The 26,403-nt window shown below is 62.3% G+C and overlaps 1 protein-coding gene across 1 annotated transcript in view; it reads right to left on the bottom strand.

The window, feature by feature from the left end:
* MYOM3 (myomesin 3) overlaps window positions 1-24,253 on the bottom strand; it is a 48,310-nt gene extending 24,057 nt beyond the window's left edge. Inside the window, exons 1-16 of the mRNA XM_051856692.2 lie at window positions 23,978-24,253; window positions 21,690-21,864; window positions 21,092-21,172; window positions 20,425-20,584; window positions 19,678-19,835; window positions 15,525-15,620; window positions 14,611-14,699; window positions 12,467-12,511; window positions 11,911-12,051; window positions 10,600-10,761; window positions 9,943-10,084; window positions 9,092-9,291; window positions 7,501-7,554; window positions 7,060-7,187; window positions 4,794-4,977; window positions 961-1,135 (exon numbers count right to left, since the gene is read on the bottom strand). Coding sequence (XP_051712652.2) covers window positions 961-1,135; window positions 4,794-4,977; window positions 7,060-7,187; window positions 7,501-7,554; window positions 9,092-9,291; window positions 9,943-10,084; window positions 10,600-10,761; window positions 11,911-12,051; window positions 12,467-12,511; window positions 14,611-14,699; window positions 15,525-15,620; window positions 19,678-19,835; window positions 20,425-20,584; window positions 21,092-21,172; window positions 21,690-21,850 — 1,976 coding nt within the window. The 5' untranslated portion in view covers window positions 21,851-21,864; window positions 23,978-24,253. The remainder of the gene's footprint in view (window positions 1-960; window positions 1,136-4,793; window positions 4,978-7,059; window positions 7,188-7,500; window positions 7,555-9,091; window positions 9,292-9,942; window positions 10,085-10,599; window positions 10,762-11,910; window positions 12,052-12,466; window positions 12,512-14,610; window positions 14,700-15,524; window positions 15,621-19,677; window positions 19,836-20,424; window positions 20,585-21,091; window positions 21,173-21,689; window positions 21,865-23,977) is intronic.
* Window positions 24,254-26,403: the final 2,150 nt, after the last annotated feature.

Raw genomic sequence — 26,403 nt, 5'->3', positions numbered from 1 at the left:
GTGGGTGACCCGTGTCCCTGCCGCGCCAAGTTCACATTCACAGTGACCCCCCCCCCCCCATCACATGGGCATTCAAGTGAAGGGGAGAGGAGGTCGTACTCTAGGGATAACCTTGACTCTGAGCTAATCTGTTAAGAATCTGATTGTTCAACACGGTGACTTCATCTGTTAGGGCAACAAGCTACACCTTGAAGCTGCCTGTAGGTGCCTAAGACCTGAGGGACACAGGACAGTTCCTTTTCCTGGGTGAGATGACCTTGGAGCTCATGACCTAGAGCCAGGTGTGCTGAGGGCCTGGTCTGTCTTCCCGTGGAAAGGCGGGGGGGCATCACCCCTGAGCCCCTCTCTACGTAGCCCTCCGTGGTGAGAGGGGGCAGGGCCCAGCAGTTTGAGCCTCACCTGCCTGCAAGGGTAAAGGTCTCTGAGGGCTGCTGATGGAGGAGGGAGCCTCTGAGTGTGTTGGGAGTTGGAAGGTCAAGGATGGGTTCATGGAGGAGGAGACTGAGGCCCAGAGGGGGCACGTTCTCCCCGTGGGGCACCAGGAGGCTCTGGGTGGGGTGGGTGTGGAGCCTGACCCAGGCCTCCCTGACTGCCTGCCCCCACCCACCCCTCTGGCTCTGAAGCTCCTGGAGGGGCCCAGCCACAGTCACCTCTGTCCCCGGAGTCCTGCCCGCGGTGTTCGTTGAAAAAGAGCGGGTCAGAGTTCACACCCCAGCTCGTCCCCTGGCGCAGGGAGCCTGGGCAGTTACTGCAGCTCCCCGAGCCTCGTGCCTGTGCGTGGAGCTCGGTCAGGAAGGGCGGTCCTGCACGCACACGAGCACCGTGAGAACCAGGTGACCGACTGGTGAGGGAGCTGGGAGCAGTGCGCGGCCCCTGGTGGGGGGCAGATCCGGGGAAGCTGGGGGCTGTGTTCTCCTTCCAGGCGGTCCGGGCGCCGCAGGGGGGCTGGGCCCGACCCACCTGCTGCCCTGGATGGGCTTGTTGTTGACGGTCTGCCACTCCGTCGACCCCACCTCCCGGGAGTAGATGTAGTAGCCCAGGAGCTCGGGGCCAGCGTCCACGGGCTCCCAGGTCAGGGAGATGGAAGTCTGCGTGTCTCGGAAAGCTTGAACTTGAGCTGGGGGAGGGAGCGTCGCTGAAAAACAGAGAGGTGGGCTGAGTGAGGATGCTGAGCGCCTGGCTCTGACAGGCGGGGGCGGGGGCAGCGGGGAGCCCCAACCCTGTGGCGGTCAGCGGGGGTGGGGTGGGGGCGAGATTTGGGCTGGGGTTTCTCTCTGCTCTGCCCTGGGAGCAGCTCTGCTTCCCCCTAAAGCTCCGAGGCCGGTGGTCACTCATCTTCACACGACTGCGATTTGGCTCCGGAATCACACAGGAGTTACACTCCAAAGCCCTAAGGGAATGGTGCCGAGAGGGTGCAAACTGAATCCCACGTGGTGTTTGGGGTGGGCCTCGTGGGAGCCCTCGGGCCATTGAGGGGCGTGCCCTTGGAAGGTGGGGCTCCCAAGAGTCTTGGAAGCCTGGGCCCTGCCACTCTGTCTGTCCCTGGTTTGCCACGTGATCTTGTCTCTGAACGTGCTCTGCCATCCTCTCTGGAGCCGTGGCCAATGCCTGTGTAAGTTAACTTCCCCGGGTATTTCACTGTAGTCACAAAAATATGGCTAGTAACCCCCCTGTCCTTGAGGTCACCAAGTCTGGCAGATTTCCTCTTCTGTCTTAAGAAAACTTGGTTCCCCTCCCTCAAAACCTTCTGTATCGACTCTCATGGCTCCCCGAGAGCAAGCGCCCTGAGTGGGGGCTGCCATGACTTGTTAAATGGTTGGATCAGAGAGTGGGCGGGCTGATGGCTGGCTGGCAGGTGCACGAGCTTCCTGGTGCTTGCGTCAGTCTGGGCTCCCCGCATATCTGCTGGTGGCTCCCCATTATCTGCTGCCCCCAGTGCAGGCTCCTTCAGCCTTCTGCTCCTTGACCTGCTCCACGTCTCTCCTCCTCCCTTGTCTCTGAGGGCCCTGCCCAACTCAGGCCTTTGTCCCTGACCCCTCGGCAGCCTCCGCCCGCAGCCCGGCCTTCTCCTCTCCCAACTTTCCCCGAACACCTCTCCTTGTGTTCTGGAGGTGCCTCAGAGTGGACAGGGACAGGGTGAACTTGAAACCGCACCCCGGTCAGTGCCTTGGATACAGATGCGAGAGGCCATCTGGTCTCCCTCCCTCAGCTTCAAGTTCCCTTGCCCTGCTTTTTTTTTTTTTTTTTTTTTTTTTAAGATTTACTTATCTATTTGAAAGGCAGAGTTACAGAGAGAGAGGAGAGACAGAGAGACGAGAGAGAGAGAGATCTTCCATCTGCTGGTTCACTCTCCAAATGGCCACAATGGCGAGGGCTGTGCCAGGCCAAAGCCAGGAGCCAAGAGTTTCTTCCTGGTCTCCTACATGGGTCCAGGGGTCCAGGGACTTGGGCCATCCTCTGCTGCTTTCCCATGTGCACCAGTGGGGCGCTGGATTGAAAGTGGAGAAGCTGGGACTTGAACCGGTGCTCATATGGGATGCTGGCGCGGCAGTCCATGGCTTCATCTACTGCAGGCCCCTTGCCCTGCTTTTATGATTGCAAAGCACCCTCTTCCTAAGCTAAAAACTTCCCACAACATGGGATTGAGGGAGTGGCATGGCAGGCGCTACAGGGGCCCTGTATACGAGACTCATGAGCTCATCTATCTCCCTGATGGATGACATCTTGATGTTGGCCTTGTCTCCAGGGATTCCTTTTCCAGGAATCCCAGGCCCCAAGCAAAAAGTAAATTCCACCTGCACGTAGTCCCCACACAGACAAAAGGTCACTTTACCACCACTGAAATTCCCTACAAGACACAAGACTGGGGGCCAGCCTTGTGGCATAACGAATCAAGCCACCACCTGTGATGCCAGTATCTCATATGGCTCCAGTCCTGGCTGCTCCACTTCTGATCCAGCTCCCTGATAATGTGCCTGGGAAAGCAGCAGAAGATGGCCAAAGTGGGCCACTATACCCACGTGGGAGACCCAGATGAAGATCCAGGCTCCTGGCTTCAGGCTGGCCCAGCTCTGGTTGTTGCAACCATTTGAAGAGTGAACCTGCTAGTTGGAAGATGTCTCCCTCTGTCTCTCTCTTTCTTTCTTTCTCTCTCTCTTTTTTTTTTAATAACATATCCTTTTTTTTTTTTTTTTTTGACAGGCAGAGTGGACAGTGAGAGAGAGAGACAGAGAGAAAGGTCTTCCTTTCACCATTGGTTCACCCTCCAATGGCTGCTGCGGCCGGCGCATCGCGCTGATCTGAAGCCAGGATCCAGGTGCTTTTCCTGGTCTCCCATGCAGGTGCAGGGCCCAAGGACTTGGGCCATCCTCCACTGCACTCCCTGGCCACAGCAGAGAGCTGGCCTGGAAGGAGGGGCAACCGGGACAGAATCCGGCGCCCCGACCGGGACTAGAACCCGGTGTGCCGGCGCCGCAAGGCGGAGGATTAGCCTAGTGAACTGCAGCGCTGACCTCTCTTTCTTTCTAACTCTGCCTTTCAAATAAATAAATAACTCTTTTTTTTTAAAGACACAATATCGCTGATCAGTTAATGAAGGACCACCAGCACTACACAGTGACCAGGGGCTTGGGCATGAGCTGAACATGCGCCTCTCAGCCCCAACTTCAATCTGCACCCCTGGCCTCTGGGGAGCCTGGGAAGGAAGCCATAGCTGCCCACCTCCTTGCTCTGAGCTTTGCAATAAACACTTTTTTTTTTTTTTTGACAGGCCGAGTGAGAGAGACAGAGAGAAAGGTCTTCCTTCCGTTGGTTCACTCCCCAAATGGCTGCTACGGCCAGCGCGCTGTGCCGATCTGAAGCCAGGAGCCAGGTGCTTCCTCCTGGTTTCCCATGCAGGTGCAGGGCCCAAGCACTTGGGCCATCCTACATCGCCTTCCTGGGCCACAGCAGAGAGCTGGACTGGAAGAGGAGCAACCGGGACTAGAACCCGGTGTGCTGGCGCCGCAGGTGGAGGATTAGCATAGTGAGCCGTGGTGCCGGCCAACACCTCTTTCTTCCATATCCCTGGCATCAGCGACTGGCTTGCTGCATGTCTAGCAGGCAGGCCAAGTTTTGGGGGTCGAGAGCCACTCCTCCGACCAGTCTGGGCTGTGTTCTATAGCAAACTCAGCGTCTATCAAAAGTCACTGAGGGCCGACCCTGAGCTGGTGCTGCACTGGCCTAGCGCCTGCACTGAGAAACAGATTTGAGGTTCTGGCCTCAGGAAGGGCCTGCGGGTGACATCAGTGCTGGGACGGAGGGGAGAGGCCGCGGTGCCCCGGGGTGAGGGCAGAGGCTGGCAGGACGCCCCCGGGGACCCCACGTGTCTCTGGGACCCGCCACTACCCCAGGGCAAGAACCTGAGCTCAGGGGGCCCTAGTGTGGAGTAGTCCTCAGGCACTACACGCGGCACTTCCAGGAGGACTTCGTGACCCGGAGAAAGGGTTGTGCTATCCCGTGGCCTTCTCCCTGCACGGCGTCTGCCTGTATTTTGGAAAGGTACGCTGACCCACGCGCAGTTAAAGGGCCATTGTCCAAAGTGCCTTGTCCATCTGGGAAAAGCATCCGTGCACCTGTGAACCTCCTGCTCAGAGAAACGTGGTTTCCAGGGCTTCCAACGTTACAGGCCCAAGGTCCTGTTTGCCTCCAGTGAGAGGGTGGGAGAGGGTGGAGAGGGACACAGGCACGGCTCGTGCCCAGCGGCCTGGGCCCCACACCCCAAATGCTGACGGCCCGGCCGCAGCCCGCAGTACCTGGCTGGCCCCTCAAGGCGATGGGCTCGCTGGGCTCCGAGGGCTCGCTCACGCCGTGCTGGTTCATGGCCCGCACGCGGAACACGTAGGACTTCCCCTTCTCTAGGTCCAGGAGGGCAAACCTTGGGGACTTCACGGGCGCCTCAGAGCTGATGGCCTCCCACATGCCGCTGCCTATGACCGACTGCGAGGAAGAGATGGGAACGGGCCGTGGGGAAGCGGTTTCCGGTTTCCGGGACCAGCTCTGTGCTGGGAACCCCCCCCCCCCCGCCCCCCGGCACTGCTCTCAGAGCCTCAGCCCCGGTCCAGGCTGCCCAGCCCCCCAACCCCGCCACCTTGACGCCTCCACCCTGAGGCCTTCTGAGCATCTCCTGTCCAGCACACCCAGGCCCCAACTCTAGAACGTTCTCTACTGCATGCTGCCTGTGTCATGGTAGCTGCGGCCATCTTTCCAATGGCCTGGGCCTAACCCATGGAGGCGTCCTGGGCTCTTCCCCACTTTCCCTCGTGCCTTAAACAATTCCATTGACAAATGCAGCTGATTCCTCCTTCAGCGTCATGCAACCCTGACCCTGCCACCCTCCTGCTCCCCCTGCCCCTGACCTTGACCCAGGCCACCATCCTCTCTCCCAAGTTATCTGAGCAGCCTCTCCCCTGGGCTCCCGGCTTCTACCTCTGACCCCTCTGATCTTTCCTCTAATAGTGTCAGAGGGACTTTTCACAACACAAGTCACATCAGCGCCCCGTCTGCTCCCACCCCCCAGGCCCTCATCTCCCACATAGCAAAGCTTTCCTTTGAATGGAGCCCGTAGACCTTTCTGGCCACGGTCCACTTCCTGCCTTGCCCACCCTCTACAGCCCTGGGCCTCGCTGCTGCTTCCCGACGGCCACCTCGGGGCCTTTGCACCTGCTGGTCTCTCTGCCCAAAAATCTTGTGCCTGGCTCCTCATTTCCTTCAGATCCCCTTAGCTCAAAACTCGCTTTCTGAGGCCCTTGCCAGCCATGTGAAATGTCAGCGTCCCCTCCCCACGAAGTAAGGGCTTCATCACCGGACCCCACAGCCTCACAGGAAGTTCCCATGTCGGAGAATGGGATCACCCTGGAGTGTGTAAAGAGTCCCATCTGGGTAACCAGAGCCCGCGCCCTCCTCGGGCTCTGTGCTGTGGGCTCAGGGACACCTGTCTCAGCCTGGGGAGGTCAGGGGCGAGGGCACCCTCGGGTGGGGAGGGGTGTGTCTGTGTAGCTGAGGGCGCTCCCACATCGGCATGCCCGGTCTGAGTCCTGGCTCCACTCCTGAGTCCACGCCCCTGCTAATGTGCACCCTGGGAGGCAGGGTCGACGGCCCAAGTACTTGGGTCCCTGCCGCCCATTGTGGGAGACTGATGGAGCTCCCAGCTCTGGCCAGGGCTGGCTAGCCACTGTGGGCATCTATGGATGGGAGCGCTCTCTCTGTCTCATAAACAAACAGAAAAATGAATGAATAAACAAACAAATCAATAAAAGATGTCTCCCGAGGGAACACCTGGAGCTCTCATTTACCCACCATACTGGACAAGTGCACGGGAGCACTCTCTCTGCCTCTTGAATGAATGAATGAGTGCATACACACAGAAGAAATGGATGGATAATTCCCTCCCTGAGAAACACCTCCAGACCTGGGGCTGCTGGCCCTGGCCGCGTGCTGGGTCTTATTCCACTCTCGAGACGGCTTCTCCCTCCCATGCCAGGGGAAGCCGGGGCTCAGAGAAGTCAGGGCTGGGGCTCAGGATCACACAACAACAGCCAGGGGCTGCCCAGGTCTTAGTGTCGCCTCCTCCGCACCATGGGTCCACCACACACGAGCTGCTCCTGTCCCCACTCTGTCCCCAGTGACAACACCTTCCTGTGCCTGCTACGGGTCCGTTGCCCCTGGCTGGTGGCTGGGAGGCACCAGCTTAGCTTCCCTTCTGACGAGGCCCTGCAGGGAAGAGGAGCCTATGGCCGGGATCACCTGGCTCTTGGCTGTGTATTTCCGTGAACTGCCATTCCTCTCTGCTCTCAGCCTCCTGGGGACGGAGGCAATCCGCAGAAGGCCACCTGGTCACTCCCCTGCCTCTGCGCTGGGCTCTCCCGAGCAGGGACCTGGCTTCTGCTCTCTGAAGGACACCCCTGGGATGGGGGGAGCCAGCCAGGGTCTCAGCAGGCCCCTGTCCTTCCCCACACCCAGCTCCCAGTGTGCCTGTCCCAGCGCAGGCTGTCCTGGGCCTGGGCCCGTGGGGTCCCCCACCTTCTCCAGGAAGTACGTTAGCGGGGCTTTGCCTCGGGGCCTCGGCTCGTCCCAGGCCAGAACCACGTAGGCGTCCCGGATCTCACTGGCGTGCACGTTGGTGGGCGATCCAGGGATGGTCACGGTGTCTGCAATTGGAAATCGTCGGGGGTGGAGCTGGGTGGGGCCTCAGAGACCCCTCATCTCAGCCCCTCATTCTGTAAAGGAGTCACCTGTGCCCCAGGGACTTGGTCCAGGTCACCCAGTAAGGCTGGGCAGAGCTGGTGCCGGAACCCAGGAACCCTAATGTCCCACCAGGACTCTTCTCCACAGCCCGGGAGCTGCATGACCCCCGCCGCACGGGGGCACACGGGTGCTTCTGTGCTCTGCCAGTCTGCCCCGGGCTCTCCAGGACATGCAGGAGGCCAGCGCGCTGTGGCAGTCTCGAGAGGGACCTCATACCTTCAAAATCCTCTTCACTGATGGTGATCTTCTTCCCCAGGCCAAATGGGATCTCTAAGGAGGGAGAGTGGAGCCCGGGAGGGCGGGGTCACGGGAGGCCGGCTCGGGCCTGCCCTGCTGGGGGCTCTGAGTCCCGCCCCTGCCCAGGCCTGGCCTGTGGCCCTCGCTGCCCTGGGCCTCAGCCTTCTCTGGAGTCCACAGTGGAGCCCCATGGCCCTTAGGCCCTGAGCTTGGTCTCCTGGTGGGGACGGAGAGGGGGAGCTTGGAGTTGACACCAGGGGTCCCTGGAGCTGGGGGCAAACCCAAGTCAGGGGGTCCCAAGGGCTGAGCGGGCTGGGAGCCCATACTTCCTCTAGGGCTGGGGCTCCTGGAGGGAAGGGCTGCTCTCCTCCCAGAGATTACAGGTGTCTGAAGTAGCTGCTGTGGGCCTTCCTCAGATTAGCATCTCCTATGGACAGGTTTGGCTTCTTCCATCAGACTAGCTATAGCTTCCCTCCCAGGAGAGGAATTTCTGAGGGTAAGACTGCTTCCTCCATCAGATGCGGGGCTCCTGAGGGCTGGACTATGTCTCCTCCATCAGACTAGGGGTTCCTGAGGGCTGGATTATACCTCCTCCATCAGACTGGGGTTCCTGTAATACTTGAATAATAATTTGGGTGTGCCCCCACTGGCTTGTGTTTTAAAGTCTGAATCCCCAGGGTCTTACGGATTAAGAACGAGACTTAATCCAGTGATGGTGTCTGAAGGGGGAGGCCTTGGAAAGTGATGGGACTGGGTTAGCTTGAGGGTGGAGGCCCTGAGATGGCATCGCTGCGGTTTATGATGAGAGGATGTGGATGGTCCTGCCTTCCACCTTGCTCCTCGGACCCCAGGGCAGTGGGGCCGCCCGGTCTTGGACTTTGATCCTCCAGAACCATGAACTGAAATAGACCTTCTAATGTCCTAGGTGCTTCCTCACAGCGATGCGTCAGCGATGGAAAGCTGGGTTCCTGAGGACAGCACTCTGTCTCTTCCATCAGACTAGGGGCTCCTGGGACAGGACTGTCTCTTCCATCAGACCAAAGTTCCCAGGACAGCACTCTGTCTCTTCCATCAGACTAGGGATACCTGGGACAGGACTGTCTCTTCCGTCAGACCAAAGTTCCCAGGACAGGGATCTGTCTCTTCCATCAGACTAGGGACTCCTGGGACAGGACTGTCTCTTCCGTCAGACCAAAGTTCCCAGGATAGCACTCTGTCTCTTCCATCAGACTAGGGGCTCCTGGGACAGGACTGTCTCTTCCATCAGACCAAAGTTCCCAGGACAGGGATCTGTCTCTTCCATCAGACTAGGGACTCTTAAGGACAGCACTTTGCCCCTTCCATCAGACTAGGAGCTCTTAAAGACAGCACTGTATCTCTTCCCTCAGACCAGGGGCTCCCAGGACAGGACTGTCTCTTCCATCAGACCAGAGTCCCCAGGACAGGGCTGTGTCTCCCCTTTCTTACGACGGGGCGTGGTGTGGCCTGTGCCACCTGTCTGCAGTGTGTGCAGTAGCCCCGAGAGTGCCCTGATGTGCGCTCTAGGATGTCCTGGGGCTGCTGCACCCACCTGTCTTCCTCTGGGCTGCCTCATGGTCACCCATGACAACGGCTGCTGAGGCCTTGGAGGGGAGGCTGCTGCCCGCCTTGTTGATGGCTCTCACCCGGAACCTGTAGCTCTGGCCTTCGACGAGGCCTTGGATTGGGCACCGACAGGTGCCCCCGGGGGCCTCGTGGCAGGGCACCCATTCCCCGGAGTCGCCCTGGCACCTGCAGAGACAGGACCCAGCTTTCAGCCCCTGCCCAGGACTTCCCAGCTGGAGCCTCTGCACGGGCCACTCCCCTGATGCAGGTGGTGGGCCCAGCTCCTCTGCCAATCAAAGTCCCCGTGTCCAAGGTCAAAGCCTGGGGTCAACCTTGAGATCCAGGGGGCCTTGTCACCACCTCCCACCGAGATGCTCCTGGAATGGGAGTTAGGGCGATGGCCTCGCTCTGCATCACGAGTGTGGGCCACACGGCTCATGAGTGACAAGGTGAGGGTTTCAGCTGCAGGCCGCCCCCTCCTTGTCCACACACGCTCCAGATGGACCGTCTGAGCCTGGGCTCTCTGCGCCCTGCCAGTGCCATTGTCCAAACCCACCCCTCCCGCTCCCTGGTGGCGGGACAGTGGGTGCACGTGGGCCCAAGTCCTGCCTCTACTGGCACATGCTGGGTTTCCTCTCTGCCCTCCCTCTCAGTGCGTGCCCCAGAGGCCCGCGGGGCAGTGACCTGTCTGGAGGCACCGCCTCCCTCCGCCCACCCCCGGGTAACACTAACTCCTGCTCCATGCCCAGGAGTGAGGCTCGGGACATCTTTGAAGGCAGACCCGGGGCTGCCCCTCTCCCGGGGCTCCCCGCCTGCAGAGCGTGAGAGCCGACTGACCGCTCAATGGAGTAGCCGGTGATGGGGCTGCCGCGGGTGTCACTGGGCGGGGCCCAGGTCAGGATCAGGCAGTCTCTGTTCACATCCAGGCACTGGACGTTCAGCGGGGAGCCTGGGGCTCCGGGATTCTCCGCGGCCGCATCTGAAGCCCAGGGGAGGGCCCTTTAGCTGATGGTCGCGTGGCCACGAGCCCTTCCCCCTCCTGCCCAGCGCCCTCTTTCCCCTGAATCCCCCATCTTGAAGCCCAGGGCCTGACAACCCCACCCCCAAACAGCAGCCGCTCTGCGGGGAGCTGACGGTGCCGTATGTTGGCAGCCCATCTCACATCAGGCACTGAGGACGCGGCCTGATCCTCTCGGAGCCCAGGGCAACCCTGCGCTGTGCACATGGGGAAACTGAGTCTCGCAGAGGGAAGCCACCCAGCTGGGACCTGACCCAGGCTGGGCCCAAGGCCCAGGAGGAAGCTATCAACTGGTAACCAGGACACCCCAGCCCCACGCTCAGCCCACTCAGCCCACGCTCCCCAGCTCACAGGCTGAGTGGGGGTTCTTCCCGAGACCCCGGACCAACACGGCCATGTTTTCCGCAGGGAAGCGGAGGCTCCAGGAGCACCTGGGACTCGCCTGGGGCCTCGTCCTGGCCTGCGCCAGCCCTCACCTCGCACGAACACGTAGGCGCTCTGCTGCCGGGGCCCGGAGGGCGAGGGCACCTGCACCACGTAGAGCCCCTCGTCCTCCTTGTAGGCACAGGACACCCGCAGGGACGCCTGGCGGTCGGCGTACAGGACCTGCCAGCGGCCCAGGGACCTCAGCAGCCTCCCTGTGCAGGGGAACGGGGTCTGGTGTGAGTTTGTGGGGGCGTCTGACCCCACCCAGCCAGGCAGGGGGAGGAGCCGGAGGCTCAGCTTGGGGCTGGGGGTGCAGCAGAGCCTCCCGGGATTTGCTGAACCGCCCTCTGCAGGAAGTGGGGGTGGCGCGCGGGCCCCTGAGGAGGGGCTCAAGGAGGGGGCGTCTGAGGGTCCTGCGGGAGGTCAGGTGGCCTGCTGAAGGGGAGGGGCCATGGGGTGGGCATCTGGGGGCTCCGTGAGTGTAATGGAGGGAGGATGGGGCTCAGGAAAGGGGCAGAGTCTCTGAAAGTGGGGGCTCAGGGTGTGACCTTGGGGATGTGGGGACTCAGCAAGGCCCTGTGGGGTTCAGCGAAGGTGGGGAGCCCCCCTCTTCCCTGCGCCCCACACAGAGGTTCCTCCTCCCATCAGCACATCTGCCCTGGAGGGTCTACATGTCTGGGAGACAGCTGTTTCTTAGGGCTCCTTTGGGCCCCTCCGCCTCTGCCCTCAGCAGGTGGCATGGGGTGGCTGCACGCCTTGTCATTTGGCTTCAGGCCTGGGCACAGATGGGCAGGAGCCCAGCGCCCTTCTCTCCCCTCAGGGCCACCTCTTCTGCCTTAGCTGAGCAGCCTGCCCCAGCCTTTGTCCGTGGCGCCCCCAGATTCCTCCCAGCCCTCAAGTCAGCAATCACTCGGCCTGGCTCTGGGAAGCCCACAGCCTGCCCGAGCCACCACCCTGACTCCTGGCCACCATCCTGACTCCTGGCCTCGGCCTCACTCACTCCAGGGTGGTGACGATGCACGCAGACCACGGCAGCACCAGTGAGTGGCGGCTAGGATTGTGCTCATGGCTGCCTCCCTCCTCCCAGACAGACGGATCCCTGAGCTTGGGCTTGTCCAGCCCTGCCCCCTGCCCTGGCCCAGCACCCCCACCCAGATGCTTGGTGACCACTTGTGGGGTGACCGGGTGACCGTCTGACCCCATCTGCTTCCTCGGCCTCTGAGCTGGCCCTGACTGGGGGAGGGCATGAGCCAGCCTCCCTGGAGTGGGACGGGGTGGGCTTCCAGGGCCGGGGATGGAGCCAGGCTCTTGGCACTTGGCCTGGGAGGCGAGTCGCAGGGGCGCTGGGATGGGGCCTTCACCATCTCGGAACCACAGGATGTTCTGCTCGGCGTCCAGCACGTCCTCGGACAGCAGGCAGGACAGGGAGAAGGGCTCCTTCTCACGGGCAAACACAGGCTTCAGCACCGACGTGAACTCCACGTCACGGCCAAACATGGATCCTGGGGTGGGAGGAGATGGTCGGGACAGAAGGCGACTGAGCCGGCCGGCTGGCCTGGGCTTAGATGGACGCAGGGACCCTGCGGGGCATCCCAGGCCGCTGGATCAGGGCTCACATTTCCCAAGGTGGCCTCGATGAGGGGACGGGGCCTGGTGTTTAGTGGGGGACCAGCTAGGCCAAGATAGCAAACACCCAAGGCCAAGTTCCTCTGGCTTTGGGCATTGCCTGTTGACCCCAGTTGTGGTCAGAGGGCAGCTCAGCAGCTGGGGCAGCCCTGGGGTACCCGGGGACCCCTGAAATGAGGGTGCAGGTAATAACGGCTCAGCATTGACTCCTCCGTGCCAAGGACTCTGTTCTCAAAAGGGTCCCCAACACGCCCCTCCCTCGAAGGCCCGCCCCTCCCACAGCCCGCTTACGTCTGAAGAGCTCCGAGTCGAAGCCAGCCTCCTTCCCCAGATATGCTGAAAATCAAAAGCAAACACATTTGGAGAAGTTCCAGACCCCACCTTCCTGCTGGGCCCAGGGGCCTAGGCTTTGGGGGTCCTGGGCTGCCGTTGACTGCCTCTCCATGCCTCAGTTTCCTCACCCGTGAAATGGGACAGTGACTCCTCCCTGACAGTGGTGGGTGATGAGCCCCCATGGATCAATCCCTTGGCCAGAGCCTGGCCTGGGACAGGGACTCAGTGAGCATGGTTTCCCTCCTCTGCCCGCACTTGCCGCCAGCCGCCAGCCGCCAGGATCCCACACAACCCTGGTGGGAGACACTGGAACTTCTGGTGGGGTCCAGGCAAGTGGCAGGGGTGTGGCAGCACCGAGAGAGCCGTCAGGAGGAAGCTGACGGGTAGAAGCCCAGGTCAGGTGGCACAGACCGCCAAAGACCAGAGCAGCTGTCACTCACCTAGGGAGTGCTACGTGCTGCCAATTAGCTCCCTCAATGTGTTGGGGCCATGGTTCTCCTCTCATACAGATGGGGGAAACTGAGGCAGAGCCACGCAGCAGGGCCCTTCCTGAGCAAGGTCCAGATGGGGACAGAGGTTGCCCCAGGTCGCACCGAGAGCCAGGGGAAGGCTCAGGATTAGAACCCAGAACTCCTGCCTCCCAGAGCAGGAGAGCAGAGCTGGGGTGGGGGAGCCCGTGCCTTTGGCAGGAGGCTAAGCAGAGGCCTGGTCCAGGCGGGAGCAGGGGGCTGGAGGGAGTGAGAGGAAGGCCCAGCCGACAGAGGGAGCCGGGGCCCCCACGCCTGACCTTGGCTTGGCTCTGGGCACGGCCTGTGGGGACAGCTCCAATTCCCACCCAGGAACAGCTGCAGCCTAAAAGCTATTTGGGGAACAGAGCGGGGTGGGGGAGAGGGCTGGGAAGGACAGTTTAACGAGGTCTGATGAGTGGCCAGAGGCTGGGCCTGGACTCCAGCCCGCCAGCTGCCCGGGACCTGCCCTGGGAGCTTGGGGGGTACAGGGACCTCGATCTCCAGGTCCACCGTGTGGTCCCCAGACGGGGCCCTGTCCTGGCCACAGAGGGGGCAGGGATGTCTGGTTTAAGGGGCACCCCCTGCTTGGCTAGGCCTCATCCACCCTGTGTCACTTAGCACCTGCTTTTCAGGGAGGGGGCAGGACACCCCGTCTATGGGCAAGGAGACACACTCGCGGGAGTAAAGCCGCTTATTCAGGTCCACACCGCCCGTCTGCGGTGAGCGAAGGTGGGGACCGGGGCCTGTGACCGCTGAGTGTCTCCTCTGCCTTATGCTGTGATGTCAGACAGGACAGGGCAACCTCCAGCAGGGGCCTGACCTGACCGGGAAATGTGCACCAAACGGGGCAGGAGGGGGGCCAGGTGTGGAGCTGGCAGGGATTGGTCATTGTCATTAAGGACTCATCTCAGTTGGCAGGGCCTGGCCGTCTTCTCAGGGGTCCTCAGCAGGATGTGCACCCAAGGCCGACCTCGTGGGATAAGCATGCTCTTTGAAGACAGGCAGAGGGGTTGCCTTGAATAGTGGTGTAGGTTGTGCACTGTACAAAGGTATCCACTGAGAAGGCAAGTGGGGGCTGACATGCAGTCTGTTTCCCATTGGCCTCACCATGAGCCCTGCTGTGAGACAGCACCCCCTTTCCTACCTCACCCACTCAGTTCACACAAACATGACGTCCATGCCAGTGATGACCCTGCACACAGAGCCAAGTTCAGGTCCCAGCCCTGCCCTCTGCTAACTCCGCACAGAGTGCGGCACCAGCAAGTGTGCCTGGCGCTTGCTTAGGTCAGTCTCCTCTCCTCTCTGGCTCCTGATGCCAGTCCATGGGGGGCAGAGGACCCTGCCTGTCACCACCAGCCCACAGCCGGCCCTGCTGCCCAGGCCCATCAGAGGGAGGAGACCCTCACTTGTCCAGGCCTGTCGGAGGGAGGAGACCCTGGCTTGCTCCACAGGCCCGGGGGGAAGTGAGCGTCTCCACGGCTGCCTAGGTCCCCCCCTCAGGCTGAGCGCCGTGTGCCAGGCCCTTCCTCAGATCTGGCCACAGACCCCCGGCCCCCGCCGCTGCTCGTGGCCTGCAGGGCGTGGGGCACTTACTGCGGACGAGGACCTTGGCGAAGGAGGAGGCCTGGCCGTAGGCGTTCTTCACTTTCACCGTGTAAGTGGCCGAGTCCTCAGCGGTGCACCTGCAAAGGAGAGAGCACCCCCCAGACTGGGTGTGCGGGAAAGGCTGGGGTTCGAGGAAGGCCTTGCTTTGGGAGGACGAACGTCGCATCGCTCTTACTGACCCTGGAGGGCCAGAGGCTCAGGGACTTCCCAGAGCCACACAGCAGCTAGAATTCAGCCCAGAGCCAGGAAGACAGCGCCTTCTGCCCTGCTGACCCCCGCAGGTCCGCGGCCCGGGCCAGGGGCCGCCTCCTCTCCCGCAGAGCCGCAGACATCCTGCCGGCTGGGCCGCAACTCGGGAGCTCAGGAGGGCGTTCCCGCGAGCCACATGTACTTGGTGGGAGGACTGGGCGTCCGTGCTCCCACGTGGCGCCCTCCACGCCGCTTCCTTCCACGCAGCTTCCTTCCACGCCACCTGGCGACTCCGCATCCCCTGCCAGGCCTGACTCTCCCCTGCGCTGCTTCCCCTCGCATGTGTGGCATGCATGCATGTGTGCACATGTGTGTGCCGCGTGTGTATGTGTTCTCCCAGCAAGGAGCTGTCCCAGCACGCCTCTCTCAGCATCCGGCCCTGAGTCCCAGGGTCCCACCCCGGGTTCCACGGCGTCAGGATCCCACGTGGCTGTGTGTGTTAAATGCAGATTCCTGGGCCCCTCTGGCCTCACCTAAGTCAAATTTCTGGGGGGCAGGGAGAGGATCAGCCTCCCCCCAACCCCAGATATATCTGAAAATGAGGCCAACTTGGGGAACAGCTCTGAGGAAGGGAGTGGGCCCCTGCGCCGGCCTCGGGGGTGGGGGGGCCCGGGGGTGCGGGACCCGGCTGGGTCTCCCCGACTCAGTCTCACCTCCTAATCTCCAGGGTCAGCAGCCCGTAGTTGTTGGTGATTCGGTACTTGCCGGCGGGAAAGAGGCGGGGGTCGAGGCGCACGTCATTCTTGTACCTGTGGAGGCGTAGGGGTCTGTAGCGGGGTCCAGGGTCTGAGTCCATCCTCAGCCCTGGGGGCTGCTTCCTCACTTTCCCTGCTCTGAGCCTCAGTTGTTCTCATCTGTGAAATGGGAGCGCGCTAGCTCCATCCTCGTAGGGCTGCCATGATGACCGGGACAGGGTCTGTGAGGCTGATCCCAGGTATTCCCTCCCTGCAGGTGTGCCAGGGCTCCTCCCCCTGCTGAGGGCCCTCCTCTGACAGGGACCCCCAGAGGTGCCCCAGGGACCAGTCCTAGCTTTGCCCCCCTCTCCTGCCATCCCCACTCCCCACATTCTAAAGCCACAGAACGCACCCCTGGCCACTGCCGGCTGTGGCGCCTGACCCAGCAGTGCCAACAGAACGCGAGGACAACGTCCCGCGGCAGGAGCATGGCTGTGAGGGTGGCTCCTGTGCCCCGCCGAGCGCCGCCGCCCCATGCCTGCAGAGTCTGGGCAGCAGGCTCCCGTGGCAGCCCGTGCCGGCTCCCCTGAGCATCCCCACAGAAGGAAAGTAGGCCTTGCTCTTACGAAAGCCGTTGAAAACCGGACCAAACCACGTGCCCAGGCCGCATCCGGGACCAGTGAGGCCACAGATCCTAGGGGTGGGCCCTGGCATCAGCATTCTGTAAATCCCTGGGTGATTCCTGGGGGTGGTGGTCAGTCAGCGCCCCCGTCCGGATCCTTCCTCTGTTGTCTGTGTACCGGGGGTGGGGTGGCCCGGGGTCTGAAGGCCTAGTCAGACAGCTGGAGAAGGAGTCTCAGTGAAAGTTACAGAGCCTGTGTTCTTGACACAGCTCGCTGTGCGACCTTGACCAAGTGGGCGCCCTCTCTGGGCCTCTGTGCTGCTGACATGGCACTGCCAGCTCAGGGGTGAGGATGGTGGTGGTGGAGGTTCCTGAGAGGTCACCCCAACCTCCTGGTGTTCCTTGCATGCAGCCCCTCCCTTGTCCCCGTTCATCTCCATCCTAACCAAACAGAGCCGCACCTGCCCCCGCCCATGGTCCCTAGGCTGTGCCCTCCTTGGAGAACAGCCCATGTGAGGCTCCTGCGGGTGGGAGGTGCCCAGTCTCTCCAGCTCTCCCAGGCCTGGGGGGCCATGGTTAGGCCCCCACCCTGCACCTGTCAGGAACATTCCAGACACCTCAGCCTGGCCAGCCCCTGCCTTTCCCGGAAAATGCAGCAGCTGCACTGTGGGCGCTGCCAGGCCACGGCCTCGGGGCTCACCGTGCCGGGTCTCTGGGTCAGCGGCGGCACAAGCTGCGTGGACGGCCCTTGGTGGCAGCCGGAAATAAGATGACATTAAGTCAAAGAGGGGAGGCCAAGAGCCCAGCGCGGAGCCTGGCTCAGAGAGGCCCTCACCAGTGGGATTGGTATGATTTATCTAAATCTTGTTTCCCTGGGCTGGCTCTGTGGTGTAATCGGTAAAGCCGCTGCCTGCGGCGCCAGCACCCCATATGGGTGCGAATTTGAGTCCCAGCTGCTCCTCTTCCAATCTACCACCTTGCTATGATAAGGGAAAGCAGTGGAAGATGGCCCAAGTGCTTGGGCCCCTGCACCCCCATGGGAGACCCAGAAGAAACTCCTGGCTCCTGGTTTCAGATCGGCGTAGCTCCAGCCACTGCGGCCATTTGGGGAGTGAACCAGCAGATGGAAGACCTCTCTCTCTTTGCCTCTCCTCTCTCCGTGTAACTCTGCTTTTCAAATAAATGAATAACTCTTTACAAAATAAATAAATAAATTGTGTTTCTCCGCACATAATTTGCTGTTGGATGCTATTTTTAAAGTGAGGACGCAGGAGTCTAACTTGGACTCGAGGCCAAGCCCCGTGTGTGCAGCTGAGCGCGGCCAGAGGGGGCCTGCTGTCCACGGACGACCTGGGCACCAGGGGCTCCAAGGCGCCATTCGGCAGTGATTTCCCAGAGTCCAACTGGGCATGGAGGTGAGGGAGTGGGCGTGGGCACCCCGGCTCCCCACCACTGTCCCACGCACAGTTCCTGGGCTTGGCATTCAAGGCCCCAGCCCGCTGCCCAGCACGCCCCTCCTCCCCCACTTGGTGCCTTCCCCTCCTTGCGCTCCCAGTGCAGGTCTCTGCACCCCTCAGGCCGTGTGGGGCCCTCGGTGTCCTCATGCGGTGCCCCCAAGCAGACCTGCTCCTCCCTGTGGGAAACCCCTCCTGGCAGGGCCGACCCCCGACCTCCTGCAACCTCACTGCTTCCTTCCTCAGCGACCCCAGCTCTGTCTGACGAGGACTCTGGGTGCTAGCAGGTGCTACTGCATTCAGATAGTGCCCAATAATTGCTGAATGAATGCACACTCCTGAGAAGCCGGGTCTTCCTCCTGACCCAGGGCAAGGCGTCTACCGGGGCTTGGATGAACCACTGGAGGCCAATTCAGCGATGATTTGTGGCTCTGCCCAAGGTGGCAGATGAGATGGGAAGCCAGAGCCAGGAGCTCCAGGGGCCACTGAGTCACGGGTGCTGGAGGGGAGCCCGGCCTTGGCTCCTAGCCCCGCCAGGAACACTCAGCTCCCTGTTGTGGCAACCTTGTTGGCAGGCCCTCTCGACACAGCTTCCACGAATGCCTTTACCATGGCCTTGGTGCCAGGCAGGCAGGGCGTGGCAGGGGGGCCAGGACAGCTCAGGCTGTGGTGCCCTGCCCAGCCCAGGCCAGAGTCGGGGACCAGCCTCCTGCTGGACCCAGGAACCTGCACATGGAGACCCCTCGTCCCCACGGAACCCCAGCGCCCAGCAGGGGCCCGACACGCATTTTTGAATAAGCGTCAGCTGGCAACGAGCAGCCCGGCACCTCTGCCCCAAGATGGCCTTCTGATGGCTCTGGCCCTGCGGCTCCCGGAGCGCTGTGTGTTGCTTTAGGGGAGAGGGCAGGGCCAGGGCTGCTCCCCCACTCTCTGGGCTGCTGGGGAGAGCCGTGCCTGAATCCTCGGGCACTCGGCTGTGTGCCATTGGGTACGCCACAGTGGACGGCTTACCCGTGAAATGGGGGTCAGGGTCCCCACCTCATGAGGGGCCCCGAGGCTCAGGAGAGAACAAGGCTGAGTCAACGCAGAGCGGGTTCAAGTTCAAAACACGGCTCCTGTCAGCCTGAGCCGCTCACCTCCAGCTCTGGCCGTTTTGCCACCTCCTCCAAGAAGCCTGCCTGAGCACCCCCTGTCCCAGGAAGCCACTTCCTCCTCTTTGCTCCCACCCACCCTGCGCTCACAAACACAGCCCATGAGTGTCTTCTCTGTGTGTCGCTGTTTCTCTCTGGGCTGAGGGTTCCTCCGGGGCTTCGCTTCTGTGCCCAGTGCCCAAGTCAGGGCCAGGGGCTCGTTCCACGCCCCCCTAATGTGCCTGCAAAGGGCCTCAGGGAGCCCAGTACCGGGGGCTCTGTTGTGTGAAGGGCCCGCCCCGGGATGTGGCCATGCCCACCCTCACGGCCACCACGTCCGTTCAGGAGCCCCCGCCCCTCCCTCTGGCTTCTGCTGTGGTCTCCCTCCAGGAACAGTGTCTCCCTTGATCCCCGCCCCTCTCCAGGCCTGAGGGCTTCTGTGTGGCTGTGGCATCGAATCCTCACAGTGTGCAAGGTGGGTAGGCAGTCTCCAACCCATTCAACAGAACAGGAAAACTGAGGCTGGACCACAAAGGCCACGAGTCATGGCTGAGACTAACGCTGAGTTAGCAAAGAGAGCAAGCAAGCGAGAGAGCCAGAGACGCCTGGGCTTGGAACACAGGGCTCCCACCCCCGCCTGAGCCCCTTCTCCCTGTGGGCCCCTCCCTCCCCACCTCCTCCCCCTCTCCCCACCCGGTCCTGCCTCCCGCCGCAGCCCTCTGACCCTGAGATGCCCAGCTCAGAGCAGCTGCCTCCACAGGCCACCAGGGTCACACTTTTACAAGGGCTGGCTCCCCGGTGGCTCCGTCTCTGGGCCCCCAGCAGGCCCGGAGGCTAAGAATAACCGGGCCCGAGTCTTCCCGACAGCTGCTGCTTTGCTTGGGGGTGGGCGGTTGGAGGCCGGGTGAGGCCCCGGCGGTTCTTACCAGGCCACCTGGGGCGGCGGCGAGGCCTGCACGGTGCAGGTGAGCAGGACCGTGGTGTGCTCCCACACGGCGTGCGAGCGCAGCGGGATCCAGAACCAGGGCCCCCGGCCCGAACACAGCTCCAGCAGCTCCTTGGCTTCCCGGACCTTCTCCTCCGTCTGCAGGGTGGGGGTGTGACTCCGTGAGCCAGGGACTCCCGTCCCCGACACCCAGACTCGGGAGCCACACCTGTGTGGGCTGAGTGCCTGTCAGTGGGGCTCTGAGTGATTGTGTCACTTACATCTGTGAGACCAGAGGCAGGGCCTCAGTCTCCCCATCTGTAAAACGGGGATGATAGCGATACTGTCCTGCCCCCTGCGGGGCTGTCCTGAGGATTCCGGGAGCTAATTTGTGATGGACAGGCACACTGAGCAAGCCAAGGTGAGAGTCACTGGGAGGGTGGGGGGTGCTGACTTGGGTTCAGGTGCCTGAAGTGGGTGGGAATTGCATTGCCGGCCCTGGGACAGTCACGTCACAAACCCGATCTTTCACGTCCCCTCAGTCCGGAGTTGCTACAACCGCGCCTGTTTGACAGACAGGATAACTGAGCCCCAGCAATGCCAGTCACCTGCCCAGGGGCACAGAGCAGGAGGGTGGGGGCGCCAGGAGCCGCCCCCAGGGGGCGCAGGGCCCCGCGGCCTTCCTGGGTGCCCGCCGGTGTCCGTGCGGGGCTGGCACTCGGGGTGGGCACCGGCGTGGGGCCCTCACCCGCCGGCGCAGCGCGTGGCGGTCGCGTCTCTGGCGCAGCAGGCGGTGCGTGTGCAGAAAGGCCACCTCGGTCCTCTCCCAGTCGTTCCTGAAGCCCACACGCTTCTGCCCGCGCTCCTCCAGCTCCACGGCCGAGGCCTGGCGACGCAGCTGGGCCTCCCTGGGGGACAGAGGCCGGCGGGGCTGGCTGAGGACGCACAGCATGGCCCCTGCTCTTGCCCCCAAACAGCCCAAGGGGCCCTGCCAACAGGGGGCGCGAGTGGGCGCGGGGACCTCTGACAGCGCTCCTTCTCATGGCTGGGCCGGCTTCCTTTCATAGCCAGGTCCCATGCCTTTGTCTCCCGTCCTACAGGACGGCCAGCTGAGCCTGCCCCTCCCCTCCCCGCTGGCCTCCTCAGCCTCTGGGCTGGGTCTGACACTGGGGGCTGGTGGGCTGGCTCCTGCCCTCCCTCTCCCAGCCCGTGGCCAGGATGCAAAGCCCGTTGGTGACGTGGGCCCCGCGGCCTCACTAGGTGCTGTCCCTCCGTGATAAGTGGGAACCGACCCTGGGCCGTGCATGCGCCCTGCGGTGGGCCAGCCCTGGCCGGGCCCCCTGTCTGCCCCGACTGCAGAGGCTCAGGGTGGGATCCCGGCGGGGAGCAGGGGACGGAGCCAGGCTCTCACTCACCAAGACACCTCCTTGGAGGCCGTCAGGGCCAGGGCTGCTGCCAGGGCGTAGTCGGCGGCGCTGAACTGATGCTCCTCCTCACTGTGCAGGGTGAGCCGGCCGGGTACCCTTAGTGCTCCTGCAGCCAGGGCTGCGCCACCCGCTGGAGCCTCAGGGCACAACAGCAGAACCTGGCCTCCCTCCCCCATCTGCAGCCCTCTCCCCCAGGCTGGAGCCTCCAGAGGGGAGGGCTGTGAACCCCCCACCCTCAGACTGGCACCTGTAGAGGTCAGGGCTGTGAACCCCCCCACACCTTCAGATTGGCAAGTGCAGAGGGCAGGGCTGTGCCTCTGCCCTCAGACTGGCACTGCAGAGGGCAGAGCTGTGCCTCCACCCTCGGACTGGCACCTGCAGAGGGCGGGGTTGTGCCTCTGCCCTCAGACTGGCACTGCAGAGGGCAGGGCTGTGCCTCCACCCTCAGACTGGCACTGCAGGAGGCAGGGCTGTGCCTCCGCCCTCAGACTGGCACTTCAGGGGCAGGGCTGTGCCTCTGCCCTCAGACTGGCACTGCAGAGGGTGGGGCTGTGCCTCCCCCCTCGGGCTGTGGCCCCGCGCCCACCTGCTGCGGAAGGTGTGTCTCCGCACGGAGGAGCCCATGTGCAGGCTGTGCTGCCGCTGCTCCTTCCGCTCCTCCTCCTGCCGGTGCTCCCGCCTGTGCACCTCCACCACCTGGGCGGGCCGGGGCTCCCCCACACTGGCGGGGTTGTGCGGCAGAGTCATGGCTGCGAGACAACCTGCCAAGGCCGAAGTGCACGGTCGGTCACCCTTCCAGGCACTCGCCGTCCCTTCCTGGGTGGTCCCACCCCCACCTCTGGGAGGTCTGTGGGCAGGGCGTTCTCTCTCTAGTGAGCAGGTGGAGGCACTGGCTGAAGATGGGACAAGGTGGCGGAGGCAGCTTCAGGGCCTCGCCAGCCACTGGGTGAGCAGAGCAGAGCCCCCGCTGGGGGACAGGCCCAGGGCCGCTGTAGCCCTGCCCTGCCTTGCTGGCTGCAGATGGGGGGGGCTTCCCCTTCCCCGGGCCTTCACTTGCTGGACTCTGAGCGACTGGACACTCTGATGTCAAGGCTGTCTGGGGGCTTCAAAGTGGGCAGGTGTCCCCCTCTCCCCTCTCCTGCCCCTGCCCACACTCAGTCCCACCCCTGGGCCTTTGCCCGTGCTGGTTTCCTCTCCTGGAGAGCTTTCCCCTCCCCCAGCCCTACTGGACTCTACTCTTGTTCAAAGCCCTGCGTGTGAAAGCTGGAGCTACAGGTGCAGCCCGCCAAGCTGGTGACCTTGGGGGAGACTCTGGGACCTGGTGTTCTCGTCTGTGAAATGGGTGTGATCCTCCCAGGTGGGTGCTTGGGCCCCACCCCTGAGAGCTGGACATTAGCAGTCTTTCTCTAAGGACTCTGCTGAAAAGCCACAGGCCACCTTGAACTTGCCCTCCTTTTGCACTTGGATCTGCACCTCCCGTTCCGCCCTGACTCAGAAAGCGCCTCCTCGGTTGGGTCATCATTTAATAACTGCATGCTCTCTGTCAGTGAACTGAAGTGACAAGTGTGGGCACCCACTGTGTGCCCGGCCCCAGGTCAGGAGCGCTCGGTCCCGGGGATAGCCTGCGTGGTGGCAGCGCCGGGTGACCCTCTCCGTAGGTCTGTGGTCCCTTGGAGGGAGATTTGGGGTGGGGGTGAGGGCCAGGGCCCTGAGGTTCCTGGGGCTCTGTCTTAGCAGCAGGTGCTCCACTGGGTTCCGAACCTTTGCTCTCTCTGGGTGTCCACGGTTGTGGCCATCAGGACAGAGACAGGGGATGACTGCAGAGTTGGCCGGGCCCTGGGGCTGCCCCTAGCCCCCACGGCTGTGGCTCCGGGGATGATCTCAGCCGAGGGCACTGGGACAGCCACCCCTTGGGCTTCCTGTCTGGTCCCGGGCTGGGGGGGCGGGAAGAGGTCAGCTGGCCCTGCTCATGCTGCTCTCTGCTCCGCACAGCTGCTGGGACCCCTCCCCCACTGGAGGAGGGGCAGAATGAGGCTTCCCCTCCCCCAGCCTCACTGGGACTCCGAGGCCCCCACCCCGGGGAGCCGAGGTTTCAGGTTGGCTGGCGTCAGTGCGCTGGCTCCCTGCCCCTGGAAGCTCAGCTCCCGATTAGCACAGCGGCCGGGCCTGGGCCTGGCACTGCTCCCTGCCCCTGGGGACTGCAGCAACCAGACCCCCGGCTTTAGCGGATGAGCCACTGATGCTTTTTAAAGCGCTGACTGATGCGCAGGATTAAGCGGGGACACGTTTGTGCTGCCCTTCTCCCACCGGACCAGGGCGCCTTTGCCTGGCACCCTGTGACAGCCCCCTGGTGGGCACCCCGGGAGGCCTCTCCCCTCCCTCAGGACAGACAGAACACACACAGGGGCTGCGCTGTGCGCTGGGGGCCAGGCAGAGACAGCCGCTGGCCAGGACTGGTTAGCCGGCAGCTCCGGCGGCTTCCCAGAGGCCGGGATTTGGCCCTGACCCTGTTGAGCCAAGGCAAGCCCTTCCCCATCTGTGTTGGATGAGATCCCTTTGAGCTGTAGGATTCGGGATGCCTTCGCCCTCTCCCTCTGCCTTCGGCCGGGCCAAGCACAGCTTGGGCAGCACTGCTCTGTTTTTGGGTTGTGCCTGCTCCCCCACTCTCCATGTCAGACTCTGGGTCCCAGGGCACAGCCAAAGGTCTGGCTTTGTGGCTCACAGGTCACTGAGGACCCGGCTCGGAGGACCCAGTGCCACCCGGTCTCTCCTTCCCCACCCCACCCACCCCCACAATCACAGAGATCCCTTCCCAGGGGGTCTCCCTTTCTGGTAGCCCCCTCCTGATCTGTAATCCCCGGAGGCGACACTCACAGAGGTAGCTGTGCCCACTTGGAAGTCTCCGGTGGGGGGGTGGAGTCCAGCGGGTGAGAGGCTCCTGGTGTCTTCTTGTCCTCGGCTCGGTGGGGACTGGGAGGAGAACGCGGGCCTGCAGCCCGCACAGGCTTAAATATAGCAGCTCGAGTCGGTGTGATGACAATGGAGAGGGGCTGTGTCCTTCCAGCACTACGGGGCAGAGCAACAGGTGGAGCCACCCCCACGCACCCCACCCGGCTGCTGCCCTCACTCCACGCCTTCTGCCCGGCCGAGTGCCTGTTTAGGAAGGCAGACCTGGGGGCTTGCCAACTGCGGGGGTTCTGATCGAAACGCTCCCTCTGGCTGCCGGGGTGCCCTGGGGAAGGCACTCGGCTGCTCTGTGTCGGATCTGATTCCCTTCTGAAAAATGGAGACAGTGAAATTGGGCACCCAGACTACACCAAGACGGTGGAGGGAAGGGAACCTAAAAATGAGCCCTCGTGCTTGTAAGTTATCCCTGCCTAAATAGCAAACGTGGCTTCTCCTCTCTCTGCCACTCCCTGCAGCCACCGATGTGGCCCCTGAGTGTCTGCTGGGGGGCGTGGCCCGGGTGGGTGTGGGAGAAGCTGGGGAGCCAGGGGGGAGGCACCTCAGGGCCAGCTTCTGTCCCTGGCCCCTCTTGGGGCTCTGAGGCGGCCAATGACGCTGTGCAGGTCCCTCTTCCTAGTGTCTCGGGGACTCCTCGGGGAGAGACGACACCAGGGAACTCCTCCCTCAAGTCTTACTCCTGCTCGATTTGCAAGCCCTTTCTAAGCTGTCCTGCTTGTCTCCCTTCCTCCTTGGCTGCATTGATTACAGGTTGTTTTTTTTTTTTTTTTAAGATTTATTTGTTTATTTGAAAAACAGTTACAGAGAGAGAGAAAAATAAAGAGAGAGAGAGAGAGAGAGAGAGAGAGGAACCGATCTTCCATCCATCTACTTCCATCCAAATGCTGGCCCAAATGTTGGGCCAGGCTGAAGCCAGGAGTCAGGAGTTTCATCTGGGTCTCCCCTGTGGGTGCAGGGGCCCAAGCCCTTGGGCCATTTTCCATTACTTTTCCCAGGCCATTAGCAGGGAGCTGGATCAGAAATGGAGCAACCAGGACACTAACTGGCACCCATATGGGAGGCTGACACTGCAGGCTGCAGCTTAACCAGCTGTGTCACAGCGCTGGCCCCATAATTACATCTTTTAGGGGAGCACCCCTGGCGTTGCTCTCCCCTCTTCTACTGACCCAGCCTAAGAAGGGCTTTCCGAGGTGCCGTGACAGGGGCGTGTGAACCTGCACTACGGCAGGCAGAGGTGTGTGCTTCCCGCTCAGTGGGGCACAGGCATCTGAGCAGGTGAGAGCAGGTGTACCTGGAGGTGAACCCTGAAGCCAGAGTGGCTTGTACTCCGGATCTGCCCCTCTTACGCACTAGTCACCTGCAGCTACAATCCCTGGGAGAAGCTGCTGAGGTCGGAGGTCTACTTGGGCTCGAGGTTTTGGAGGTTCACAGTTCAAGATCAGCAGGCTCACCAGGCTGGCATCTGACGAGGGTGGATGTGGGTAGGGCAGGCGGAGGGAGGGTCAGACGGCAAGACAGGAAGCAGAGGGCACAGGGTGCATCCAAGTGAGGGCTCTTTGTGGAGCCACCGGCGTTCAGTCCTGGGCCCCACCCCAGCAACATCACGCAATCCTCGGCCCTGCCTTCAGATGCCACGGCTGCCCTGAGATCCGTCCATAGTCCAGAAACAGAAGATGCCGGGGACCAGGTCCTTTGGGGAGTGCCCAAACCATGACAAATTCCTGGGACCTGGGCCAGTCACTCAACCATTCTGTTTTTTTTTTTTTTTTTTTAAAGATTTATTTTATTTGAAAGAGTTACACAGAGAGAGAAGGAGAGGCAGAGGCAGAGAGAGAGAGAGGTCTTCCATCTGCAGGTTCACCCTCCTGTTGGCCACAATGGCTGGAGCTGCACTGATCCAAAGCCAGGAGCCAGGAGCTTCTGGGTCTCCCACGCGGGTGCAGGGGCCCAAGGACTTGGGCCATTCTCCACTGCTTTCCCAGCCCATAGCAGAGAGCTGGATGGGAAGTGGAGCAGCTGGAACTAGAACCGGCAGCCATATGGGATGCTGGCACTGCAGGTAGCAGCTTTACCCGCTACGCCACAGCGCTGGCCCCTCCATTCTGGTTTTATTCCCTGCGCAGTGCCCACCTGTTGAAAGGATTCCGTGAAGAAGCGCAGAGCCTCTGGCATGGCGCCTGGCCAAGTGAGAGCCCCACCAGTGACCCCACACCTCTGCCAGGGCTTTCTTAAGCCACACCCTTCTGGGGGTGGGGGTCCTTGGAGCCCATGGCTGGCCACACCCCAGTGATGCGCTTCCTGCCCACCTCAGGTGGTGGGGCCAAGCAGGGGTTGGA

The sequence above is a fragment of the Oryctolagus cuniculus genome, chromosome 7 (genome assembly GCF_964237555.1).
Source record: "Oryctolagus cuniculus chromosome 7, mOryCun1.1, whole genome shotgun sequence".
Lineage (NCBI taxonomy): Eukaryota > Metazoa > Chordata > Mammalia > Lagomorpha > Leporidae > Oryctolagus > Oryctolagus cuniculus.
The sequence above is the reverse complement of the archived record's forward strand: the minus strand, read 5'-3'. Positions and strand labels throughout refer to the sequence as shown.